This window comes from Tinamus guttatus, unplaced genomic scaffold (assembly GCF_059628265.1).
Source record: "Tinamus guttatus ecotype Peru unplaced genomic scaffold, ASM5962826v1 Tinamus_guttatus_pri_ptg000002l, whole genome shotgun sequence".
In the NCBI taxonomy this organism is placed as follows: Eukaryota; Metazoa; Chordata; class Aves; order Tinamiformes; family Tinamidae; genus Tinamus; species Tinamus guttatus.
This window is the reverse complement of record NW_028288536.1, coordinates 41,262-57,883: the sequence shown is the minus strand read 5'-3', so window position 1 is coordinate 57,883 and position 16,622 is coordinate 41,262. Positions and strand designations below refer to the sequence as shown.

Genomic DNA, 16,622 nt, shown 5'->3' with positions numbered 1-16,622 from the left:
GGGAAAGAGTGTGCCTGGGTCAGAGGGCTGCTGTGAAGTTCCAGATCATGCTGTACATCAAGAGTGACAGGTACAGTTTGCCTCACAACACCACATACCGAAACATCCCGTTAGCTATGCCACTGCCACAGCAGACCAAGGGCTTTCAACAGCATAAGAAAGAAAGGCTAACGAGTTGTATATTGCAAAGCCTTCTTCTGACTAAGTAATAAAAACACACCTCTGATTAAATAATAAATTAGTTGCTTCACATTTGAATCTATTGATGTAAACATCGCTTCCAAAGTGAGTTACAAACAGGATTTCCCCATTTCGTATCTTTTTTTTCCCCTCAAAAGGTTAAAAGTCCTAAAAACACACAGAAAAACACATACAAACAAAACAACCAACACTATATAAATCTCTCTCTCTCTCACATAAGGGTTCTAGTGGCATCAGTTCAGAAAGACCCAGGCAGAGTAACGACCCTGCAGGACATTTATATGTCCTTGTCTTCATCTCTACTACACATCAAGGGCCTCCTTAGAGTATCCCGTTAGTACCGCATGGACCTGGCAGGTGTAAGCACTACCCCAGGTTCTTTAACTGCCTTTGCCTTTCCTTTAAGATACTCTGCTCAATCCAAACTTGCAGCTACTGAGTTTTCAACTTAACATTTCCAATGCCACCATATTTTGGTTTGTTCACGTTCATGATCAGAATAGCTACTAAAGCCAGGCCAACCCCTAGGCTTGGAGGGCCGCAAGGGCTGAACTCCTGAGCAATTCCCGAAAGGAGCGGGGCCACTATCCGCCCCACGGACGTCACAGACTGCCCAGCCCCCAGGAGCGCACCGCGGGCCTGGTTCCCACCTAGGCTCAGTTCAAGGTCCGTGATGCAAGTACGGCCGACAGCAGTCGAAAAAGCTAGGAACGTGGAAGACAAAATGACAGTCCATACGTTAAGCGTAGACGCATAGAGCAGAATCAGCGTGCAGGTAAGAATGCTGGAATGCAACAAAATTGTGTAAGTGTTGTGCTGGTAGAGCCTTGTTATTGGTTCAAGCAGAAAACCAGACAGGGCTCCGAGAGTACTGCTATAGCTTATTAGGTACCCTGTGAACTTGGGTTTCACCCCAAACCTCTCTTCCAAGGCCAGACCAAAGTTACTGTAGTAGAGCAGTACAGCAATGGACATCAGTAACCGTACTAGAAATATATCCCACAAGTCAGAGCACGCAATGCCTTTAATCCTCTTCAGCATCACTGCAGTCTGGATCCATGAAGACTGGAAGGGACTGTCACTTGCCACAGACCCAGCAGCTACTGACTGGAACCGCGGGTCATGATTTGCTTTTGCTGAGAAATTTTCTGTGACTTTGTTGCTATTGGTTCCCTGGGCATGTTCACTACTGCTTGTGTTCTCTTCTCTCCATGGTAACATCCAAACAAGACCTAAGGGATAAGGGAATTACTTAATTTCATTCAATTATGTTAGGTATACACTTTTTAACAGTAGTTTGTTACAATTTACTTAGGGTAGAAATAAAAAAGCCAGAAGGACTTTAAGGTTAATTTCAATAAAATAAAATAACACAAAGCCTAGTGTTATTCACAGTATCAGTTCAATTTAGTGTGGTGAAAGCAAGGAAGAACACTGAGGTGACACATTCACAACAAAAACTCTTCTAAGAACCATAGAAAAAAAAATCTGATTTCTTGTTTTCATATTTGGGCACAAACAAACAAACAACAAAAACAACAACAAAACAAACAAAAATCCTGCCACACCTGTGTCTGAACATAAAGTAATACATATACATATACATACATGTACATATACAAAATAAAGACGAAGCATCTGGAAATTAACTGTTTCAAAATTCCTGCCCTTTCAAAGAGGTTCAGATTCAAAGTATATTACCACTTTATAACACACGTATGCCACAGCTCTTAAAAGACCCCAGTGAATTCAATTGCAAATGGCATAAATACCCAAAAGTGCAAAGAAAAGGGACCTGATGTGAAAAATATGACATTCAACTTACCAGCATTCAGAATGAAGATAGAGGCACAGACGAAAGATGATTTATAAAAGCCACCTTCCAGCTCTGTAAAGTAGCCCCCAACCACAGGGCCCAGTATGAAGCCCACGCTGGAGACTGCATTGAAGCGTCCTATTACCAGGGGACGGTCTCGCTCCAAAACCAAGTCAGAAAGTAAGGCCTTAGAAATGGAAAGTGTGTGTTTGAAAATACCTGCAACATAATATAAAATAAAATAATTAAACATTTCTTGCTCAATCCAGAAAGATAGCAAATGACAGCAGTTATGTGGGACATCAACGTTCAAAGCCTGTATGATTCATATTTTAGAATATTCCATAAACCATAAATCATTCAATACTGGAGTCATACAGGAGTATGTGATGGAGGAGGCAGGTTGAATAAATTGCATATTTAGCCACGCCTACTCCCCAGCTATTCAAAAATGTGGACTTTGGAATCAAAATTGACCTTAGTCAAGGGAGTGCTCCTGCGGAAGGAATAAATAACTATTCCGAGTGCTGGATCTCATAAGGAATAAAGCACTGTTGAAAATATGGGATCCTGTGAGTACCCACTCCCAGGACAGAATACAGTGGTAGAAAAAGAATGGCTTGTCTGATTACAAACATATCCCTGTGCCAGCTTTGCTGCAAATGAACGTTTTCAGGACTGCAACACAACAAATGCACATGAGATCGGTGGGTGGCAAAAACGCAGCGCAGGATACTAATTATGCAATCATTTATGTTCCTTCCTAACAAAAGCAATATTCTCACAGTCTGTTGCTGCTAACATTAAAAAAAAAATTACTCCTACGGCCTAATAAACTATCAACCAAATCATTCATTAATAAATTTTCTTTAAATTAAGAAACAACAAACAAAACCCCAAGGGAAATAGTAGTTCCTAAATCAAAACTGTTGGCCATTTTAGCACCCATCAACAGAGGGTTCATATTCACTGTAATTCTTATTGTATCAGAAATCATAATAGATTTTAAACTATTGCAAAATTATATCTATAAATGACAATTATATTATAAAATTCAATATAATTATATTGTAAAATTCAAATGTGAGCACTGACACAAACTCAGCTTCAGTGTCAAAAACCTGTATATTTTTACACAACATAAATATTCTATGGCAGTAGCGACCTAAAGTTTAAACCAAATTTTATATTACTACTTCTAAGTAGGTTTTCAATATGAGAAAAGCAGATGTTCTTCCATTTTGTGCTGAAAATATAGGCTGATAGTTTTGGCAGTGATGAGGCATATTGAGTACCTCTTATGTCTAATTGCACCTTACGTCAGCCTCCTTCAAGGAACTGCTGTATTCACATTCTTACATAATTTAACTATTGACAGTGGCATAAAAAGGTGCCAATTTCAGTATACATTTCAAATTATTTTCAGGAAAAAAAATCAACAAAAAAAGCATGAATGTTTGATTTGTAGACATTTCTCCATTAGTGGGATTCAGGGTACCACTGTTTACCCATCCACGTGCCTCAGTTTCTCCAACAGTAACTCTCATGCTGAGGCTACAAGGGAATTTAAAGTCGCAAATGTCAAGCGCTTACTCACCTACAGGGATCCTAGAAATGGCAAACAGGAATACGGTGGTGGATGTTCCAAGAAGGAAGTAACCCAGGGCACTCAGAAGAATGCAAGCAAGCAAGGAGTACCGTCTTCCGACTATATCACTCCAACAGCCCTTGGCAAAGGAGAAAACTAGAGCTTTTTATAACATTTAACTGGGAATACTGTGAATAATCTGTACATTTAAATACAACCAAGAAAAAATAACCATCAAAGGGCTGCCAATGAAAAGTTAATGAGCTTATCAGACATCTTTCCTAAAGGCTCAAAGTCTGCAAAGGACGAGTGGAGTTCTGTCCTATGGACAGTGCATCTGCTCAAACTGGGCTTCTATTTAATGTCACGCACAGATAAAACTTTATCTAATTTCTCCCTTTCTAAAAATACAATCATGTGACAAACACCAAGAAATAGTAATAGTAGTGGAAAATGAAAGTGTTATCACAACCCAAACACTGACAGTGGTCACTGTGTACAAGACACTATTTTAGCATCCTAAAAGGAACAGACCGAGCTAGAAGGAGCTGGTCATCTGATAGCAGACAAGTAGGAAGCAGTTATAAGAATGACCAACGGTAAATCTGCATGCTACAGATCTATACATCATCTGGATTTGCTGTAGCAGGTTTCTACATAAGAAGTAGGTTTCTTAGGAAAGCAGGCAACGGTCTTGCAGTTCAAAGAAAATGCCACAGAGCTTACAGAAGAAAATTACCTTAGGTGATCTGCATAACAATCCCTCTAACGCTCTTTTGGGGAGACGCTCAAAATCTGTTTTCTTGAGAGCTGATAAACCAGGGTTAAATTAAAAGTGACTAAAATACAAACAGAGCTAAGATATTGATCAGTAAAGGCTGAATTCAGGAAGTTGGCCTTTATGGCCACTCTTTGCACTTTTGTTTAGATTAGGAGGTAACAAAAAAAAAAAAAAATTGAAAACATGTTGCCTGAATTAAGGCAACTTAGAAGAAAAGGCTCATTAAACAGGGAGAGCAACCTCCAGAAAACAGGCCTGTGAAGAACTGACTTGTGAGACTGCATTTTGGACAAGCTACAGTGTGGAAGAAAACTGTTTTAATAGCAATATTGTTAAAGAAAACCCTACGTGACTGAGATGTGCTCCAGAATGTACAACTGATTCCAAACCTGGTTTCTACTTTTTGTCTGAAGACTGTTCTTACTTAGCAATGATATGAAGGATTTGACTGGTTCCCATAGCTTAAAAAAAGTTCCACAAAGACTAAAAATTGGGTCCTCTAAAAAGACTTTCAAATTTTCAAGATTCATTTTTTCTTAATTAAAAAATCCGTAGAAATAGCAACATACTTATACATTTATACAGTTTTATACTTTAAAATAATACAGTTTTAAAACTCACCACAAATGTGCTTGAAAAGAGCTGCATTACACCATAGAGAGAGCCTAAAAAAGCAAAACGAAACAAAGTGAAATATACCTATGGTAAGAATTAAGCATGAATTACTTATGAAAACTGCATACAATTTTAAATGAGGAAACATGAGAGAGGCTTTGGGAATAATTTAGTAAAAGCATTGGAAGAACAGTAGGACAGAAAATATGCACAGTTCTGCACAAAACTGTCAAAACAGTTTCAGACGTGAGAAAGAGAAACACCGCAGACCATGTAGTGTAAAATGATGTTGCTTTGCAAAGTGTATTAAATGAAACTGATTTTGGCATCTACAACTGCTTTGTCAGAATAAGGAGATAATTCATTATCAGGAGGCACTAATTACTTCCCTATTAAAACGCAGCCCGAAGAAGCCCTGAAGAAACCACAGGCCCTACTTTCATTTCTGCGACTTTAGCAGCAGTTAGTGATAGAATAGAAGAGAAGCACAGAAAAACATCTGCCAGGCTCTTTCATTCATGAGAGTATACCTCAAAACCCATTTTTTTAAAGTTTAAATCAAAGCAGGGTGTTGAAATGAAAACATATTTTTGATGAATTGCTTCTTAAAATAACACTCTGTCGGCTCAGAGCAGAACCGGAACTATTTCATGAAAAGTGCTAGATTTCATACAAAATAAAAAAGCAGAGTAATAAAAAAAACTGAACAAGAGATCCTAAGTCAACCACACACAGTTATAAAAAACACACTTTCAGTACGAACCATAAACCATATTGTGAGATATAAATGACCACTTTGGAATCACAGAGCTTTATCTCACCACTTCATATTGTAAGTCAAAATCCAAAACCTTCAGAATTGACTTGCAAACACTCTTTAAATATGATAAAGGTTTTGCCAAAAGGCAGCTCCAATGAATTTAATTAAAATTGGAGCAATCAAGAGCAATAGAAATGGCTGCAGAAACTACTGCTTGCAAAGTGAGTAAATAGCAATAAAACACTTCTGGCTTCGAAAATTGCTAAGATGGGAATTTTTAGATACTAGGAAAACATCTCTGAAAGTATCATTACAAGCTTTTTTCTCAGGTATCTGTGGTTTTTTGCCTAAAACAGCATGGTTGTTTCTATACTTTGAAATTTGTCATGACTTTTATTACGCTACTGCCAAAGAAGAATACTTCTACAATATCCAGTTTCCACTAATGCAGATTTCAGTACACATTATCTTATTCTTCGCAATCAAAATAAGGCTTGCAACTTACCTATTATTCCAGCAACTGTAGGACTTGCCCCTAGTGATTTGATGTGCAAGTTCAGTAAAGGAACAACCATACTCACACCAAACAAATCCTGAAAAGCAGGCAGAAAAAGTGGCAATAACTGATCACAGTTGACACAGACAATGACACCTTGACTTAAGAACGGCCCAATACTTAAATTTTTAAAATAATTTCCATATCAATACAGGATTAAAAAAAGTTTTGTGCGGTCATGAATATGTGAAGGTGATATATTGTAATGTCTACAATATATCTCACATGCACAAAACTATAAAACACACAAGTTTAAAAAAAAGTCAAAAGAATCAATTGTCTTACATGTAAGTAAAAGTTACAAAAATGTTAGTCCTTTTTCTCCCTCCAGATACATCTATCCTGAAAATATATAATTAAAAATTAATACTCCTATAATATATTTTAAAGTTTCCCTGTTTAAAATGAAATGTTCTTGGCAATAGTATTTTTAATTTGACCAGATAAGTGGTCTTTTATTTCAATCACCTAAAACTATTTTTTAACTTGCACAAAGAAAGAATATTTGGAAAATCTACAGTATATACTTATTTCACTTTCAAAGTACAGCTTATGAGCTGAACTCTCATCCACGGTGAGAAAGAAGCTTCAAGATGCATATATATCTACCAAAAGACCAACTCTTCCTGTAACTTAAGAGATGTAATGTAGAAACACGGAAAAAAATATAGCAAAGTGAAAAACTCTTTTGCGGAAGTACAGAAACTGGCCAGTTAAGATTGCCTATCCCAAATAATAAAAACATTTCCTATGCCATTCTTCTAACTTCTTAATCTTTTACTGAGCTAGCCACACGGATCCAGTAGTTTTGGGATATTTTTACAATACAAAGCTGTTCATAGCATGCCCAAAGCTGGAGTAACTGCAATGATGTACATCACTAAGTAAATTCTTACAGTCTGTCATGAAGTATTTTATGACGGCTAAACCTGAGGCTTGCAAGCTTAGGACTATTACTAAATATTTTAGCATGAATAAATAACTCAGATAACCTATAAACATCCATAGTAACATAATCTCTGGGTTCAATAAACTATTATTTTAAATTAGCATGTAGAATCATGATTAAGAGAATAATTTGGCTTGGAAGTTTCTAGTTCAACGCCCAGTTCAAAGCAGGGTCAGCCCTGAGGTCAAACGTGACTGCTCAGCACTTTATCCAGCTGAATACTGAACTTTCTCCAAGAACAGAGACTGCATGACCTCTCTGGTAACCTGTCCCACTGCCTGACCATCATCATGGTGAAAAGTGCTTTCCCTGTGTTCAGTCACCAGTCTTGTCTGTCTTCCTCCCGCCATGGAGCGCTGTGAGGAGCCTGGCTCCGTCTTCCTCGCACCTACGGGAAGCTGCTGCTAGGTCACCACTCAGTGGTCCCTACTCCCCTGATCTCCACTCAGTGGCCTTCCATCTAATTCACTCCAGTGTATCAACATCTTCCTTGTACTGGAGGGGCCCTGAGTGGCACAGAGCACTAGGAGCAGTCTCAAGAGCCAAGGAGCACAGGTACTTCCCTGCTCACACCGCCCAGGATGCCACTGGTGGATGCACACCTTTGGTTCAGCACGCTGCCCACGGGGAGTCCCAGCACCTCTCGGCAGAGCTGCTCTCCTGCCAGCCAGGCAGCCTGCACATCTGCAGAAGCTTCTTCCTTCTCGGGCGCAGGACTTTGCATTTGTGCTTGCTGAGTTTCATAAGGCTCCTGACAGCCCATTTCTCCAGCCTGCCTGGGCCTCCTTGGATGGCAGCCGGGTGCTCCAGCACATCAGCTGCGCCCCTACTTCGTCACCTGCAAACCTGAACACAGAGGAGGCCGCCACCTCCTCCATGTCCTGGCATTAGAGAGGAAAGGTCCCAGCGCCCAGCCCAGCAACGCTCCACTCGTTACAGGCACGCAATCCATCAACCATCATTCCCTAACAGGTACTAATTTCTAATTTCACTTATAGTTCCTTGTGTCAGTAACTACGCTGCACTTGCTGGGTTGCAGGAAGCTTGCATACTCACAACAGGAAGCTTGAGCTTGCAACAGCTCTTCAGTGCGACCTTTCACCACCCTGTGCACTCTTAAAAACAGCACTCGCTCCTCAGTGGCTTTCTGTGAGTAACCTACACTGTGTCAGGAAGATATTGCACGACTTTAGACATACAGTTGCAAAAACAGCTAAAAAGCAGACTGTGCTCCAACGTACCCAACTGTATTGCTCCTCCTACCCAATCTGAAGTATGGCAGAACACAGATCTATTTTTGTTTAAAGACTACAGAACCTCTTTTTTTTTTTTTTTTGAAGGACATAAACTTTATCAGAGTGTAAGCCAAGCACCTGAATTTCAACGGGACAAAGAGCAGTTCTCTGAAAAAACTCATACAAAACTTTAAGGGCACTATGCTGCCCTACCTTATTGACAGGACAAAAGTCACAGCTTTATAGCAGATTGAATCAAAAAAAAAAAAAAAAAAAAGCGGGTGTATGTGTAGGATATATATATGTATGGTGCGCATTGTAAAGCATATAAAATGTAAGCAGCATAGCACTCTATTAACATACACCCAAACACGCAAAGTGCTTAGCACGATGTATGTTAAAGCACAGCAGCTCTCGGGGAGCGCAATGGGGAAACCCACCCCATGCTCTGAGCCGACTCCAGGGCTGCTCGCCGGGGGCAGTTCAGCAGCCGAGCAGGGGCGGCAGGAGGAGGCAGGGGGGCAGCGCAGGCTGCTTCTCGGCCCCTCGCCGGCATTTCCCGACCCCACGGGGGGAAGCCCCGTCCCCTCGCGCCAACGGCCGCCCCTGCCCCGCCGCGCCGCCCGCGCGTCCGCCCGCCCGGCGCTCACCAGGAAGCCCACGGCGTAAAGGCACCGCACGAAGCGGCCGGGCGCCGCCGCTGGGCTCCCCGCGCCCTTGCGGCCCTCATCCTCCATGCGGCGCCGGCGAGGAGCAGCGTGGGCCCGGGCACGGCAGAACGGGGCCGGGCCGAGCCGGGCTGGGCCGGGCCGGGTCGGGCCGGGCCGGGCCGAGCCGAGCATGCGCGGTGAGGCGACGGCGCCATGGCGGCGGGTGCTGCAGCTGGCCTACCCTGGCGCAAGGGGTGGCCGAGCCTCCTCCTATAGCTTCAGGGGTCAACTAAAAGACATGTTAAATGTTTTAAAGGCATTAAAAAAAAAAAGCAAGAACTGATCTACAGAACAAGATATTCCTTTAACTTTATTTTTAAGTACCAGTAAGAAGGAGCATTTTAAAAACAAAATTCTAAATTTCTAAATTTTGAAATGGCTCATGCTCAGTGCAAAATGTGCCAGAGTACATTAAAACAGCTGATCTTAGAGCTGTGGCTGTACCCAATGAATTCCCATGAGCCATTGATACCTTCCAGAATTCACCGTGTAGAACGAGCCAGTGACACTTTGCTCACCTCCTCTAGTGATGTAGAGCATATATGTTAGTGGCAGAAGGGCTTTTCTGAGCTTCCCTTCTTTGACTGGTAAATTTATACTTGCATCCAAGTTAGCATCGGTTGGTAAAATCTGCGAAAGTAAGTTACTGATTGGTTAGTGGAGTATCTTCAGTTCTATCTTCATGTTTTCAGACGAAATAATACCACAGGGTTGAGAATCTTTACCAGAATTTGGTCAAAAAACATGAGAAATCAATACATTTTTTCCTCTTAGGAAAAATTAAGCCCATAAAAAAGATAGAAAGAAAACAAAGAGGCAGCACTGGAAAACAAGATAGTACATAGTATACTATATATGTAGTGTATATATATAGTATATATCTTCTTGAAATAAAACTGTTTTAAAAGTTTGGGAATGATGTCAGTGGGAAACACAATTACATACAGTTGCTCCAGAATGGCGTAAAATGGTTAGAAGATATAAAAATATTAGAATAGCATCTGAATTGACACTGCCCACCTGTGTAATTGTATATTAATTTTAACACTGGCCATTTTATTTCTGAGAGAAGAAACAGACCTACTGGGCAAAAATATGAAGGAAGTGGAAGATTAAAACGTGGTCCAAGGATTTAGATTCTTTATCTGGAGCTGAATGCATTCTGACTCTTGGGCTACCTCAATTTTTGAGACTCCACAAATGTTGGCCTTTGAAACCTCACTTTGTAATTCTGCATTCTGCTCAGTTTTTGAAGATCTAAATGATCAAATGTAATGGAGATGAAAATACTGTAGGCAGCCTTGAATTCTGTGACAATGAGAAGGGTTTCTTAGTTTTATTATTTCCAGCTGTCCCCATGCAGAATGGCTTGTGGAGTAGGCAGTAACAAAACTTTCCTGCGTTCCAGTAATACTTTCATTGCCAGTTATTCATGGAGAAAAAATATTTAGAAAACATGTAGGTGTGTGTTTAACACATTTCTATGTGCCTTTTTACTAGAAGATTTTATTAGATTGTTAAAAATTTGCACATATTTTATTTTTACTTTTGCATATTGTTTAAGAAAAAGGCATTAATATATAGTAGCATGACAAATATCTGTTGCTTTTGAACTGAAGGCAGATGGTTCTTGCTTCCTCAGAGGATCCCAATCATGCTCTCTAATTGCAATTACAAAATTTAAGATTAAGGTTCCCATATAAAGAAATCTAAGATAAAGGTTCCTGAATAAAGTAATGGAATGACTGATAAGGCGCTTAACTAACAAAGAATTAAAAGAATAAAATATAATTAAGGACATTTATCACAGCCTTAAGGAAGACAGAACCAGACTAATTTGGTGTGTTTTTACATGGTTGATTACAATGATACTGTCAATATGGTATACTTACATTACTGTAAGGTACTTGACTTGTTACTGGATGACTCCTTGCTTAAAACAGTAGAGCAATACAAACTCAGCCATGGCAAATAACAAGTAAATTCAGAACTGCTTAATTGGCAGGTCTGCCGACTGCAATGGTGTCGAATCATAGAATCATAGAATCATAGAATGCTTAGGGTTGGAAGGGACCTCTAGAGATCATCTAGTCCAACCCCCCTGCATACGCAGGGACACCTAAAGCACGTGGCACAGGACTGCATCCAAGCGGGTTTTGAAGATCTCCAGGGAAGGAGACTCCACAACCTCTCTGGGCAGCAGAATGGGAAATCTTGTTTGAGGAGGGGCATGGAAAGGTTTTCCTCCTCATTTCTTTCCCTTTATCCATGACCTGGGAAAGAATCAAATTTATTAATATTGTGGATAACGCAGGGGCCAGGAAAATTGTACAGACCACTGACAAAAGGCAGTCTGCATCACCAGAGTATTTAGCTTGCATGATATTTTAGTATTTTAAGTATAAAGACACAGCTAGAAACAAAGCATGAAGGCCGTACTTACTTAGACGATGCATATCTCTCTTGTGGCAGTCAGTGACTGTGAAATGAGCTTCCTAGTACTACTAAATAATGAGCTGGGCATAAGTCTTTTCTACTCTGTGTCCAAAAAAAGGTAGCTTTTATCTTGCAGTAACAGAGAAACCTCAAGTAGAAAATTAGAAAGCTTTATTATTTCTGTACCAGTTATTCTGTATCTGCATCAAGTTCTGGGGCCGTAATTCAAGGACAATGTTGAATAAATGGAGAAGGCTCAAAAAAAGGAGCCTTTGCAGACAGGAAGAACATTTCTGAGAATGTCAGATTGCCAGAGATGGGAGAGCCCTCTGGCTCGCCTAGTCTACTATTCTCGTCTTGAATTATGAATGGAAGGAGAAGTAGTGGAGGGAGGTTCACACTGCTAATGAGGAGAACGGGTGAAGGATCTGCAACCTCTTACTAAGAACACCTTCTTTGGGAAATGCTTGGTGTCACTTGCCAAGGAAAGGCTGAAGCGTCCTGCCACTGCGGTAGCTGTGTGCGCTGCAAGCCATGACAAAATGAAAACCCTGACGGAAGGCGTCTTCTGAAGTCTAACAAAGTTTTGAAAAAAGATCCTTCAGTTCCTGCAGCAAGGGAGAAAATTTTGAACTGTATAAATTCTCAGATAGAGTTCCTGCATTCATTCTTTAGGACAGATCTAAGACAACTACAGCAATATATTGGAGTAAGAGGAACATATTCTTAGATTTCTGCATTACAATAGGCAAGGTCAAGACCCCCAAATGTATCATTTGTCATCAAATTTAGCAAATCTAACAATGACTTATTTCATTCTGGTTTACAGCTTCAGATCATTAGGGTAACATTTAACAGTCATTTCAACTTTTCATGTACAAATTGAGCCCAGTAGAAGAAGTTACAATCCACTGGTCCAGAACATTGTAAGAAGTACCGTAAATGAACTCGAGTTTGGAAACTGCTGTTAATATTAAGGACATTTAAAGTGTTATCTCTTTGAAAAGATCTGCAGGTTTAAGAATGTGAAAAGTAGCCTTTTAGTTGACTCCACCCTCAAAGCTATAAATGCCAGTGGGTGTAGCAGATTTACTTGGAAAGCATTTTTAAAAGTCTGGATAAAGGAAGGAATTATTTCGGGAATTTGGCTTACTTCTCCCCTTCTAGAGTTTTCTGTGGGAACATATAGCTAGGGCTACAGAGATGTCTATGTTTCTTCCAAATAATATTTAACAGAATAAATACACTTTCAAGCGTGGCTTAGTTCCTGATGTGAGGCAGAGGGTGGCCTAGATGATTCCTTTCTAGCCCATTTCCTGTCATACTATAATATTTTTATTTCATCCAGCAGCCTCTACTTTCTTGCTTTGTTTTGTTTTGTTTTAACCTCAGGAGCTCTGTAGAATTGGAGATGCATAGAAGGGACTGAAACCTAGGTCTCCAGAACAGGGTTTCCTGAAGAAATTCCTAAAATATGTGCCAAAAATGGGTGTGAAATAGGCAGGAGAAGTTAACTGCCTTGGAGTGAGTTTTGTAACAGTTTTCTGCTGTGGAAGATAGCCATGTAAGATAGTAGCAGGAGATACTGAAGAAAGGTGCAAATCTTTATTTATGACCTTTTCTGGACGCATAATTCTGTTTCCATGAGAGGCTGCCCAGAACACCTCCTAAAACTGCACGACTTACTTCTTTCTAGGGAAAATGTAGACAGGGTGACTCATTCCTCTAAAACATCACCAGGAACAGTAATGGCCCTGCTTTTCTTTGACTGTGAAAAAAGTTTGCAGTATTCACTAAGCATTTGGGGAACCTAGGTGCACCTTCTTGCACCCGTGATGGTTCCAGCTAATTTGCAGGGACTTGGGTTCCCCACCGTGAGAATCTAATATGCCTCAACTAAAAAATGCCTATTGTACAATAATGTTTGCCTATTTTATCCATTGTTGATTTACTGTAAGATATATTGCAAAATGCAATGCAGGAAACTGACCCACTTGCATTCATACTAACGTGTTCTTTTCCTCCTTGCTGAATAGATCTCTGATTCTTTGTGCAGAGTGTGAATGTCCTGAGCACAGAGGGGACACTGCAGGATCCAAACAGGATATACTCCCCACCGCTCTGTGACTACAAGTCTACACCACATTTCTGCAATGTGTCTTACACCAGTTAATTCTCATAGAAATGAGAGAGAAAGTCTGTAGCTTTTTTTTTTTAATCTCCTATGCAATAAATAAACAGCATGGATGATACAATCTCTGGATATATATAAACTTATAGATGTAACTGTTCGTGAAGGAGATGATGATTGTTGTTCATGCGTGTGAGTCCCTGCTGAAGCTGTAGCTGGTTATACATGATTTTTGTCCTTGCATAAGAAGCGTAGTTACCATCTCTTCATGAGCTAAGGAATGAACGACTTAGTGATCCTAAGTGGTGTGATTTCTCATTTCATCCATGTTTGGAGGATTTTTATTTTCTTTCATAGATTTTTGACCTGATTTGCTATAGTATTTCTTAAGTTTGAAGTGGTCACATCTCTACAGGAATCAGACTAGCTATATGAGGCCCTTTTGGTCAATAGAAGGAGAAAACAAGAAAACAAATAAATAGAAAGGAATTGTACTTTTAGGGTGTGATTCATTGCACGTTGAAGTACTCACCCCAAAATAGGTCAGAGACTGTGTCCTAGAAGTACCTATATGGTTGTAAAGGAAACCTGAGGGGACTAGCTTCATTGGAGAGAGCTGCAGTGCAGCTGTCTAGAGTTAAGTAAGGTGATTTCCCAAAGATTTAGTGAATGAGATGTATTATACTCAGACAATTGATCTTACAGATAATGGATAACATACTGCCCAGCTGGGAGGGATGGACAGGATAAAGATCTGAATCAGAGGGTGAGATATTCCATGACTGTTCTGTATATATTTGTGTGTGTCTGTACATATATATATATATACATGTATATATATTTTTTTTTCAAAAAGAAAGGAGATCTCAGAAGGACTCAGCTCAGAGGCAGCTGCTGAAGTCACTTCTTGGTATATAGACTTCTTGGGACACGCAGGCGGTTCTGAAAGGCTGTTTTTAGACCCTGGACATATCTGCCAGCACAGATAAGGAGCTGCCTGCCAATTCCAAATACACACACGACATTTACTCAATCACACACAAACATAAACAAGCAAATAAACAGTATCTCCCCTCCCATAAACTAATCAAGCTATTTCTCCTTCAGATGGAAAAGGAAAAAAGAAATGGCCTGCTATTTTTTTTTTTGTTTATTTTCTGATTTTAAATACAAGGAGGGGCTCAGATACTACATTGATGCTTGAGCCATTTAAGTACATAAATAAACAGAAATATGCATATTTAGGAGTTAGTTTAGGCATGTCTGGAAAAAAGAGAAATGCAAATAAAAATGTAAACTTTTGCCAGCTTTGTTGAATGAGATTGGAATCCATCCATTATATGAGAGCCTTCAATTTTCACACTGTGAATCAACAAAATCAATTAATGAATGCTGGCCATAATTGGCCAAATTGATTGCCTGTTAAAACTTATTTAGTTCAGTATTATCATTATGGTAGGGAGAAATTTTTCTCAGTAACTTCAATTTTAAAATGCCAGTCTTTGTATAGAAACTTAAGAGTTTTGGCTAGGAGTCAGCGACTGACCTTGCTGAAGATTCCGTATCATGATTGTTTTGGCTTGAGAAGCCTGGTCCTACTTTCATTGCCTTGGAAATTCCTATCTTCTGTTGAGGGGCCTTCAGAATTCAATTTTGATTGAAGAAAAAGTGCCCTGAGACTTTCCATGAGTAGTGGATAATGTGAATGTTTATAATGACATAACTACTCTTAATGTGGCTTCTGACTCATCACTGACATAGTCAGGCATAATATTGGAGATGTTAGAGTACTGGGAAGATAGTACAGCCAGAGAATGTGCCATAAGTATAAAAGAATAATTAAATTAGATCCTCTCAGGATTAATATTTAAAAGGAGACCACAATGCTGCATGTACAGTGTATGAAAAATAAATACTTGCACTGCCTAGTCAGTGATTCAGCTGTCATTTGAATTAAGTGAAGCTTTTCATACAAACTGATTTCAGTGGAAGCCCTTAAGAGAGTAAGTTACTCTCATGCAGAAGTGAACAAAAGGAGTCATAGATGTATTTCCTTTTTTCTGCTCCTGAAGCCGCCTGTAGACAGGCAGGAGCAGTAAGAACAGAACTAGTCATTATATTTTATCTATTATTTGTGGCTCAGTAGCTGAGCCAGGAGGCTCAAGTTCTCCCTTCGCTTCTGGCGTAGTCTTGAAAAAGTCATGCGCCTTTGTGCGCCACAGCTTCCTCAGCTGCAGGTATGAATAACAGGGGAGAATAATCTTTGAAAAGAGAGATTTGTAGATGAAAGCATGTGAATGAGGAGAATTTTATCTACTGTGAGAACTCACCACCAAATTCAGCTCTGTCCCCTTTTGCAGAATTCACACTGTCCAACTAGTATTTCAGAGGTTGTAAATACATATCCTATGAGACTGAGAAGTAGCATTATTTAAGGCCAGCCACATAGCGTTAGATCAAACAGAACATCCAAAGTAGTTCAATTTTATTTCTGTTTTTGTAATGAATAATGTGTAGAACTTTGTGAGATACAGATTTTACTTGTGCTGTGACTTTCTATCTCTTTTGTTTTCACTGATTTTAAAGATTTCTTGAACTTTGGACTCAATGCTTTGGAAGGCCACCCAAACAACAGGAAAACTGTTGGGAACTCAGACCCCATGGAGTGGGATTTGCTTCCATATTAAGAAGTTTAAATACAGATGACTGGACGTGAAATAGGGATCTGCCACTGTAGTCAATGGAAGTGGAGGTAATGCAGTCAGCGGTGCCTCCAGAATGATACAGTCGAGCAGCTAATGTAGACCAGTTTCAGCTGTCTCAACAGGTACCTAGGGGCACTTT

At 39.9% G+C, this 16,622-nt stretch overlaps 1 protein-coding gene across 1 annotated transcript; it reads right to left on the bottom strand.

Annotated features, from left to right (window-relative positions):
• Nucleotides 1-532: 532 nt before the first annotated feature.
• Nucleotides 533-9,250, bottom strand: SLC67A2 (solute carrier family 67 member 2). Its single transcript, XM_088530773.1, has 6 exons — nucleotides 9,152-9,250; nucleotides 6,267-6,354; nucleotides 5,008-5,051; nucleotides 3,615-3,744; nucleotides 2,027-2,236; nucleotides 533-1,433 (listed from the first exon to the last, which is right to left on the bottom strand). The coding sequence occupies exons 1-6, from the start codon at nucleotides 9,236-9,238 to the stop codon at nucleotides 634-636; spliced, it is 1,359 nt and encodes a 452-aa protein (XP_088386899.1). The 5' UTR covers nucleotides 9,239-9,250; the 3' UTR covers nucleotides 533-633.
• Between the last annotated feature and the right edge of the window lie 7,372 nt (nucleotides 9,251-16,622).